Consider the following 10,553-nt stretch of genomic DNA (forward strand, 5'->3'; position numbering starts at 1 on the left):
CCAAATGACCATTAGGATATCTAGGTTCTATAATTTTTACTAAAGGGAGTACTATTGAAACTTTAACATGAATTCCTGAAGTAGGACTTAATAAACCTAAGGATAAATAAATAACTGAATTTGTTGAACACTTAAATAAAGCAAGACAGAATCAGTTTCAAATATCCTAAACACTATAACTGTTAAGCTAATTTGATTATTAAAATTTCTTAACTAGGGACTTGCTATTAAGCTTCTTTTGTTTAGTCAGAGTTAAGTACATTATTTTATTAGCATCACTGAGCTTTTCTTACATTACTGGGGTTTAGAGAATTCTTTGTCTGGGCTTGCTGCTCTCTCTTTTGGTGCTGTGGAGCTTACTTCTTTCTCCTTCTGGAATCAGCTTCCACACTCCAGCTGCACTACAATGTTTTGTTTTGACCAGGATTTAATTCAGTTTGGTATGACTTGAGAGTTATTTAATAGTCTTTCAGGGAGAGCAGGGGACGCCTTGGTGGCTCAGTTGGCCGAAGGTCTGACTCTTGGTTTCAGATCAGGTCATGATCTCAGGGTTGTTGGGCTGAGCCCCAAGTTGGGCTTGCTCTCCTCACTCAGCGGGGAGTCTGCTTGAGACTCTCTCTCCCCCTCCCTCTGAACCCCATCCCCCCCACACCCGCTCTCTCACTCACTCTCTCTCTTTCCCTCAAATAAAAAAATAAAAATATTTTTAAATAAAAAGTCTTTCAGGAAAACTTGACATTAAGGTGAGAAAAAAAAAAAAAACTAGCTTTCTGGCAGGAATGACCACAGGAAGAATTTCCATTAGGAATCAAAACACACTTTTTGTTTTTGGTGCTTTTAAAAAAATTAAGTTTAAAATTCAGTTTCCTTTCACTAGCCATATTTCAAGTGCCCAAAAGCCAAATGCCCAAAAGTAGCTAGGTGGTTATTTTATTGGACAATACAGATATAGAACATTACCATCATTACAGAAAGTTCTATTGGACAGCAATGTTTTATAGATCATGTGTATTTCTTTCTATGTTTTTTTTCCCCTGTTCTTGCTTTTTATAATGGTTGTGAGTTACTTTAAACAATAAAATTATTTACACCATGGGGTGAGGGAAGCTTCCTTGCTTTCAAAATAAATTTAGACCGAAGGAAATCCATATGATGTACTTCATCTAAAAAAAAAAAAAAAAGCATCATAAATGGTCTTCTCTACTAATGTTCTCTAACTTTGTCTTTTCTTACAAAGAGTTTGTCTGAAATTTCTTCATCATAACAACATAAAATACTGATCGTTCAGTTATTCTCCAAGTCCTTTACTTTGGAGTCTCACTGAAAATACCTATTCAACCCAAAGTGGAAAAGAAAGTTACTTATTTGGCAATTAATCTATGGTTGTATTATTTTTATATTTATGAGCACTGAGGAATGGTTTGTGGGGGAGGGGAAATGGTGAGCCATGTCTAATGTGCTTGAGGAGGTCCATCAAACATCACATACTCATATCAGAGGCGGCCCTATTGGAGGCCCACAGACCAGACTGTGGGTTATCTACCCATCTCTATTTTGGCCTGCATAGATCTGACCCGCCAGGGGGCTTGACTTTTCAAGAATTAATTTCTTTCCTTGAAAATTTGGAAGATGTTTAAGAACATGAATTTTTGTTCTCTTAAAATGTCAGATCTGACAATACTGAATTTAAATTTTTACAAAGAAACTCAGTGGAATCAGCAGCCTCCTCCTTCAGAAAAGGCATGTACTTTTGTGCTTTCAACGGTATTGTTAACGCCCACCACTCCCCACTGTCTCCCACAGCTTAGCTGGTGTATGCATTTATGTCATTGGCCCTAGTCTAGTAGGCATCTGAGTTTGAGTCCGCATCCTATTTGAGGAACAGTCGACATCTATTCTTCTAAGCTGCGGAACTGCCTGAGGAATTAAATGATTTGACACCAGAGAAATCAGGCAGACCAATCCTGGCCTATCTCAATTTGGATTAATCTGCATTTCACCACTGCTTCCACAAACTTCTATCAGCATCTCAATAGGGTTTATTGGCATTCATCAGAGTGGTTCCTGTTCCCATAGCACAGAGCATATGCACATCAAAAGGTATCAGTTAGACCTTAATGCACAAAAATAATCATGATTTAACTACCAAAACTATCCTTGATAATTTGACAAGTGATAAAGCAACTTTAACTTCAATAGATCAGTGTTTCATTCGGTTCTGTACTTTACTGGAAGAGAGTCAAAGAGATCATTTAATCTTCTTGGAGTTGCTGTGGAACTATGTGTTTCCTAAGACGTGCACATGTCTGTATGGGAATAATTATGATAAATATTTGTATAAGAGTCCTAGGCAGCTTTTGAAAGCCAGTTGTAATGGAGGCAAAAATGTTCATAGAATCAATGTCAGTCAAGTCAGTTGAGCCCTCCAAAGCAATTAATCTGATTGCTTGTCTGTTTTCTTATATGTTTTTGCGGTTGTTATTTCAAGACATTCCTAGTCCTCCAAAATTTCAACTCCTTGGTACAGAGTTCACTCTTCACAGGGGCAAATATATTTAGGAAGTGCTGAATTTGTTGCATAAAACACATATATGAGCAAGGAATATTTCCCCAAGGTAAGTATATCTACCAACATATTTTAAGTAGAACTATGTAGAACATCCTGGATATTTGCAGTTCTGTTTAGTTTTGTTTCTTGGTAATTGAAAAGCCCAAATGGCTTTTTTTTATACATAAATATGCTCCTGTGGCATAATTCTACATTAACCAGATGATCAATTTCAGATTACACTGTGTAAAGATCCTTACACAAGCAGTATTACTAGGATGTGGGCAAGCCCAGATAAGACTGAAAATCTAATCCTTTACAGGGGATGCCATAACTAATATTTTTGAAGAGGGTACTATTTTGAGTTAACTTTTGTCTTTTCTTTTTTCTTTTTTTCTGCTTCAGAGAAATCGCAAGTGAACCAGTATGACCATCCTCACTTCAGAAATGAAGAGACTAAGGCACAGAGGGAAAGTATTTAGTGCAAAACCTCAACACAGGATAGTTAGGAAAGACTTTGGTTTCCAATTTCTGGCATTTCCAATTTTTTAACATGGCAGGCTCTGCTGCCCCCTCTAAAAATGAACAAGGGAAAGAAAGATTGGTTGTAAATTTCTCTAAGGAATGGCTCTAAATAGAGCTTCCCGGGAGGAATCTCGAGGAAACAGACTCTGCAGCGTTGTGGACTGACGCCACCGTCCTGTTCTGCTCTGATCCGCTACCTCAGCTCACTGGGCTCAAGGCATTAGCAGAGGGCTTCTCCAAAAAAAGAATTCCAGAGGCTCGCACTCATAGTGGCACAAGTGTCTTTGGTCATGATCGAAGAGCGAAGGATCGGGAAATCAACTAACTGGAGAAAAAAGACTGTGATTCGTTTGTCTCCCATTGTGTTCTCTTCCTATAGAGCTTTTGCCGGGAGCCGGAGCGCACAGCCCACAGACCGCCCGCGGGCTTTTGAATCTGAACCCGCAATACCTAACTTGTAAACTGTCAGCAGACACCTGTGAAAGGAATTACCAACGATGGGCAAAAGCATCTGAACTCGCTTTACCTTCTCGCTGGAGCGCAGCGACCGCCGGGTTAGAGCACCGGGCGCCCTGCGCTCCAGCCCCGGGCGAGGGTACCCAGGGTTTGTCCTTGGCACAACTGTGCGGCGTTTTTCTGCGGTTCTGCGCGGGTCCAGCTCCCCACCTCTGCTCCTGTGAGCAAATAAACAAACAGAAGAAGAAAAAACTCCTGGTCGAAGTTGTGGGATTTTCTCAGCCCTTCCAAGATGAGAGCTTCTGCCTCGGCATCGGCCCCCTGCAAGCCCGAGGTCTCCTCCTGCTCGCTGCGCCAGGAACCGCACCACCCTCCTCCGAGGCTGGGTGGGCGCCCCACAGTCGCTTTCGCCTTCGACTTTTCCCTGGCCAGTTTGGTGAACCCCGACTCCAGGAGCTTCTCACCGCGAAACTGAGGAGCGGAGAGCAAAGGGAGGGGTTTGTGGAAGGGGAAGGAGGTTGGGGTGGTGCACACGCTCAGAGTATCACACTTGGGGGTCACCTGCGAAGTGGGCTCAAAGTAGCAGTTTGCAGGTGTTAGTGGGGTGGGGATCCGCGAGGGGGCGCCGCTCTGAGTAGGGTCCCGCCGCGCGGGCTTCCAAACCGGGAGGCAGAGGCGACACTGTAGACACTGTCCCCCTCCTTCGCCACGGAAACTTCCGTCCAGCCCTTGGCGCTGCGGAACTGTCGCCCCCCACCTTCTGCACCTGTTTCTCTTCCTTCCAAGGAAGAGTTGCCGCACCCTCCACCCCCGTGCCTCCGCCCCCCACCGGCCTGGCATCCTCACCCGCTCACCCAGCTGCTGTGCGCGGCGCAGTGCGGTGCCTGAGCGCGCCTGGCCGCAGAGGTCCGCCGCAGAGCCGAGCAGCGCCAGCTCCCGGCGGCTCGGGTGCAGGGCGGACGCCGCGCTGCCGCCTCTCTCCGCGTGGCTCCGCGGGGCGCTGACGGTCCTGCACCGTCGGAAAGGACGCAGCGCAACTGGGCTTGCCCCTGGGGACCTTCTAGTGGCCTCTTCGGATCCCACGGCTGGTTAATCATCGCAGGGACCGGCTGTGCACGTCTGGCTTCCACGTCTCAGCAGAAACGCCCGCGCTGGGGAAGTAAGTGTAAGTCCTAACTCTGATTCACATTCTGGGAAGGAGAATACCCACAAAAGAAGAGCTCTAGTCCTGTGAAGAAGGTATGGGAGAGGTCCTCACTAGTGTGCGGAAATCCCCCCCCCCCTCCTTTAGCCTGAAGGTGGGGGTTGGGGTAGTACCATCACCATTTTCTACTTTAGCTAGAATTTTCCTTTTCTGCTGAAGGTTTTTACTCTTTCCTTGACTTACTTAGAGAGAGGTCATCATCTTTCCAGAGCAGCAAGTTGTTAAGGTTTCTGTTCCCCACCTCTTTTTAATCAAACACCTGTCTAAAGCAGAAGGTCATATTGGATTCGCTAAAGCTCTTCAAGAACAAGTTCATTTATTTAAGCATTCACTGGTTTTGCACCAGAAGGGCTCACCCACTGGGTAGGAGCATATGGTGCACGAGGAGGAGGCAAAATTAAAAGCTTTAAGACATTTTGCAGTGGGGCACATCATTTAAAATCAGTGACATGAAATAGACAATGCTGTTGGCAAGCAAAGGCCAGACGTTCAAACACAAAGAAAGTGATCCATTACCAGACCTTTAGGTGACTAGTTTCAACTTTCTGCTTATGAAGCAAACAATCATGTCTTGTATGTAGCATTCTTGGAGTCCACTCCCCTCTCTCTAGGACTAACAAGTATGGGCTGTAAGGCATAATTCCTGGGAACTTTTTGCCTGAGAAACACTCCTGGAAGGTTTTGTGATTGACAAGATGTTAAGTTTTATTAAGCCACCTGTGGTAATAAGAGTACTGTTGCAAAAAGCCCCGCAAATTAAAAAAAAAAAAAAAGCCTTAATTCATTTTCCTATCCTACAAAGAAATATTTCTGCAACAGAAACTCAGAAGATTCAGTTATTCAAGAAAACTCTACCATTTACAGTTCTAAAATGACTTGACCCATGTGAATGCTTTCCATTGCCTTGTTTCAAATAAAGTGTTTTTTCCCTCATCGACTCATTTTTAATTGTTGTGCTTTTGAGTTTTGAATCAGTCAGCTCCCTCTATGGACTCCCTTTTCCTCTTCCACTTTTCTGGAAGCCCAACCCTAAAATGATACATTCTCGGGAGTGCTCTGACCTGGCTGAAAGCCAGCTGTGTGCTTTAAAACAGTGATTAGTGCCCATATGCAAATTGCCTGTAGATCAATAACCATTCCTGTAGAGAAGCTTTTAGGTAAAGGGGCTCTGAAACAAAGAAAATGGAACTGAAAAGAAAAGCCAAAATAAGTTAATAAACTAATATTCTTCTCTCTCAGGCTTACTCTCAACTTAGCTCATGGCAAACCTCAAACTCAGACCTCATGGAGTCTTGCTATTCCTGTTAATGAGTTGTCAGGATTGACTAATTGTGCTCTGTAAAGTCTCCTTTAGGTTCAGGAAAGTGGTGCAGCCTACCAAATACACACTTCAAGATTTAGATAATGAGTTTCACTTTTTTTCCCCCTAATTTCTAGAGAATGGAGGCAAATACAAAAGAAGGTCTAGGAACACATTATTTGAAATTTATGCAGACAGAACTAGAACATGTCAATGAAGCAAATATATGAGTATATAGAAATCTCTCTCTCTCTCTGCAGTAAGACTCCAAAAGGGTGTGTGTGTGTGTGTGTGAGAGAGAGAGAGAGAGAGAGAGGCCCCTGAGATAGGAAGTTTCCTTATGGTGTACACTGACTGGAACTTTTTAATGCTCTAATCAGAGACTGATTTAAGAGGGACCTTGGAACAAGTCTTGCAGGGGTGGTTACCTGAGTGAGAACCAGAAAATAAGCACGAGAATGTCATATCAGAGCAAAGGAATTCCGTATAAGCAATTATCTTAAGGAAAGGAAAAGAATTATTGCTTTGAATTTTGTTGACTTCAAGTGTTTGGTAAAATTATGCTTTCCTTTACCTTCACGTTTGTTTTACCAAATTATTGAGTACCATCAATGTGTTAGGTAGTGTGCTAAGGATTAAACAATGGATGGAAAAGATCCAGTTTCTGTCCTGAAAAAGACGGCTAGGTGAGGAAATAATTGCATTGTGGCTTATGCTTCTTGCAGTATTAGAAGTGGACACAGATTTCTGGGGTAACTGAGAGGCTTCCCAGTTCAGAATGGAGAAAGCAGAGAGGCATGAGAAAAGCTGATGCATTGCTGGAATTGGAAACAGTTTAGTATGAGTAAAGCATAACATATGCATTTGATATTTCAGGAGGGATGAAGCCAGGAATTCATTCAAGAAAAGCGCTGAATGTCATCTAATGGAGTTGGGATTATCTTTTATAGGCCAGTGTTATCAACGTACACGTGCAGAACCATTAGTGGGAGAGCAAATTAATGACATCATATATGCATGGTAACAGCAGATCATGCAAAACAGAACCTGTTCGAGAATGTGAGGGAGGGGAAATTAAATGCAGATAATTGATTCCACAAGTGATAAGCCGAACAGAGGCTATTGAAGCCACTCAAGGATTAGCAAGGGCAAAGAGTCATTACTATCCCCAGCCAGAGGGACACTGAGAGTAGGTGGTGTGACCAAAGCCCAGGGACCAGGGCCATCCACGGGAAATAGAATCACTATGGACTAATCCTGTGGGAACCAGGGGCACAGAGAGGCTACTGAAGCACTGCCCAGAGGAGAGAGGGACAGAGAAGAAGACAGGGGCTTCTCCCTTCTTCTGTCCTCTAAATATCTGCCAGTGCCTCCTGTGATCATACTCAGCCAGCATCCCAATGACGTGGGAGCCTGAAAATACAGTCTGCAAGAATTAACCCTCCAGAGGAAGGGTAAGGAGTGGAGGCTGGGGGCCCACCCAGGCATTGTCTGTGGGCTGAATAAATATGACTCACCTGCCAAAGTAGGTAGATGTCATTATGATCAGTAAAAACCAAATTTATTTAAAAGAAGTTCTGAATTAATGGTGGCAGCCTTTTGTCATTATGACTACATTCAAAACTTACTATGATGTTGGGCTCTGGATGTTTTTACAAGCTTGAAAAGAGAATTTCACATTAGTAACCAATATGTTATATTGTTTTAAGCCATCTGGAGACATGGGGGAAATGATATGATCACATTTGAATTTCAGAACAACACTTTTCATGTCAGAGTAGGCTCTTTCTTGTCAAAGGTAAGAGCCTGAGAGTGAACATGCTGTCCTCTTGTCATTCCCCCAGCACAAATCCTGGTTCCTGACATAGGTTTTCAAATGCTAGCTGAATGCATGTTAGAGTAAGTGCAAGCATCACAAGGGTGGGTCCAGGCCTGGCATTTTGCAGATCCTCAATTATTATTGTTAAGAATGAATGAATGAATGAAAGTAGGAGAAGAGGAAGTGAGATAAGTCAGAAGACTATTAGAATAACAGTGGTAAGAACCTGAGAAGTACAAAGTCAATGTGGTAGAAATGATGAGGAGTATTGAGAGAGGTATACCAGATCAGTCTGAGGGCTCTCTTATATGTGGTGGCTAAAGGAGTTGACAAAGCCTAGAACGGTTGCCTGCTTTTTAACTGTACCTGGTGTAATCCATGGGGATAGCATTGACTGAAGTAGGGCATGCAGAAGGAAAAGCTTTGGGTGGGGTGCAACTGGGGAAGAAAAGTGTGAAAACTTTGGTATTTAGAGGTTAGAGAGAGATATATACTTAAGATTTGGACAAATTTTCTCCATAGATCCTGGGTGGGATTCTGCTGTATGTCAGTAGGAAGTTGATTCCAAATCATCAAAAAATGCAACTATTAAAAAAAATGCAACTATTTTATACAGTCTACCTATTTTTAACACTAATGCAAACACAAGTAGAAATGGTTATGGAGTGGAATCTGCTCAGTTTATCTTAAATATGTAATACTCCCGAAGTCCAGGCACCCTGCAAAGTGTTTTAATATTCTTCTCTTTTCTGTGTAATTTGTTGCTATATTTATACATTTAAAGCAGTCAAGATATTGAAGGCCATTTTCCTTGTCAGAAATTTGATGAATTTGATGAATTTGTCAGAGTTATAAAATTAATTGGTAAAGTTTCTAACATTCATCCCACGTAAAATAGGTTGAATCCATTTGATAGCATTCGTGGTGAAATTCTGTCTATACTAGAGGTATTACATTTTACCACTGGTAATACACGTTTCAGGGACCTGGTTTAACACATCCATATTTGTGAATAGACTTATTATTGTGCCTGCATTCTTAAAATGGTATACTCTGTGAAATTTTAGGGATCAGGGGACAGGCATTTTGAGCCTCAGCAAAATGAAGCCAGTCCATTTGTGATGTGTATTTTCCTTGTTCCATATTTCTTCTACATCTTTTTTTTTTTTTTTTTTTAGTTGTAGATTCTTTTTCTGGTAGCTGAAAATGGGCCCAGTAGGTGCGGAGGCTGATGAGAACCAGACAGTGGAAGAAATGAAGGTAGAGAAGTATCATCCAAGGCAAACCACTCCCAGAGGTGAGCTGGCCCCCGACCCTGAGCCAGAGCTGATAGACAGCACCATGCTGATTGAGGTACGGATTATCCTCATATTAGCCTACTGCTCCATCATCTTGCTTGGGGTCATTGGAAACTCTCTGGTGATTCACGTGGTGATCAAATTCAAGAGCATGCGCACCGTAACCAACTTTTTCATTGCCAATCTGGCAGTGGCAGATCTTCTGGTAAACACCCTGTGCTTGCCATTCACTCTGACCTACACCTTAATGGGGGAGTGGAAAATGGGTCTCATCCTATGCCACCTGGTACCCTACGCCCAGGGACTGGCGGTACAAGTGTCCACCATCACCTTGACAGTAATTGCCTTGGACCGACACCGTTGCATTGTCTACCACCTGGAGAGCAAGATCTCCAAGAGAATCAGCTTCCTGATTATCGGCCTGGCCTGGGGCATCAGCGCCCTGCTGGCCAGCCCCCTGGCCATCTTCCGCGAGTATTCATTGATTGAAATTATTCCCGACTTTGAGATCATGGTCTGTACAGAGAAGTGGCCCGGCGAGGAGAAGAACATCTATGGCACGGTGTACAGTCTTTCTTCCTTGTTAATCCTGTATCTTTTGCCTCTGGGCATCATCTCCTTCTCCTACACTCGTATCTGGAGTAAACTTAAGAACCACGTGAGCCCCGGAGCTGCCAATGATCACTACCACCAGCGAAGGCAGAAAACGACCAAGATGCTGGTGTGTGTGGTCGTGGTGTTTGCGGTCAGCTGGTTGCCTCTCCACGCGTTCCAGCTCGCTGTGGACATTGACAACCAAGTCCTCGACCTGAAGGAGTACAAGCTCATCTTCACCGTGTTCCATATCATTGCCATGTGCTCCACCTTTGCCAACCCCCTCCTCTATGGCTGGATGAACAGCAACTATAGAAAGGCTTTCCTCGCAGCCTTCCGCTGCGAGCAGAGGCTGGATGCCATCCACTCTGAGGTGTCCGTGACATGCAAGACTAAAAAGAATCTGGAAGTGAAAAAGAACATTGGCCCCCATGACTCTTTCACAGAGGCTACCAACGTTTAAGGAAGCTCTGATTTGAAAATCTGTAGATGAATTCTGCCCAGAGCTATAAATCTGGTTGAGGAGGGCTCTCGGGTGCATCCTGATTTCCCACTTTAAGGAAGAAAAGGAGAATCGGAATGGAAGCCTTTGCAGTGGAATTTGTGGAAATCTGGTTGGCAGTGCCTGGGTAAAGATACTCATATTCAAAGATACAAGACACAGTTTGCCTAAGTTGCTTGGATGGTGGGTCAAAGTCTGGGTAAAAGCAGAGACAAATGCTTTTGACTGTTTCCCTGAATGAAGGAAACCTGAATGAGGTTGGGATTATTAGCATTGGGATTATTGGGATTATTAGCATTGCTAAAAA

At 43.4% G+C, this 10,553-nt stretch overlaps 1 protein-coding gene across 1 annotated transcript; it reads left to right on the forward strand.

The window, feature by feature from the left end:
- The first annotated feature begins 9,058 nt into the window (after positions 1-9,058).
- LOC111157786 (neuropeptide Y receptor Y2) lies at positions 9,059-10,339 on the forward strand. Its single transcript, XM_022519424.1, has one exon. It carries the CDS (start codon positions 9,059-9,061, stop codon positions 10,205-10,207), a length of 1,149 nt encoding a protein of 382 aa, XP_022375132.1. The 3' UTR covers positions 10,208-10,339.
- Positions 10,340-10,553: the final 214 nt, after the last annotated feature.

The sequence above is a fragment of the Enhydra lutris genome, unplaced genomic scaffold (assembly GCF_002288905.1).
Source record: "Enhydra lutris kenyoni isolate GAN:26980312 unplaced genomic scaffold, ASM228890v2 scaffoldscaffold3, whole genome shotgun sequence".
Lineage (NCBI taxonomy): Eukaryota > Metazoa > Chordata > Mammalia > Carnivora > Mustelidae > Enhydra > Enhydra lutris.

Excerpts from the sequence above, each read along its gene's own strand:
- LOC111157786 (XM_022519424.1), top strand. The coding sequence starts at position 9,059 with ATGGGCCCAGTAGGTGCGGAGGCTGATGAGAACCAGACAGTGGAAGAA.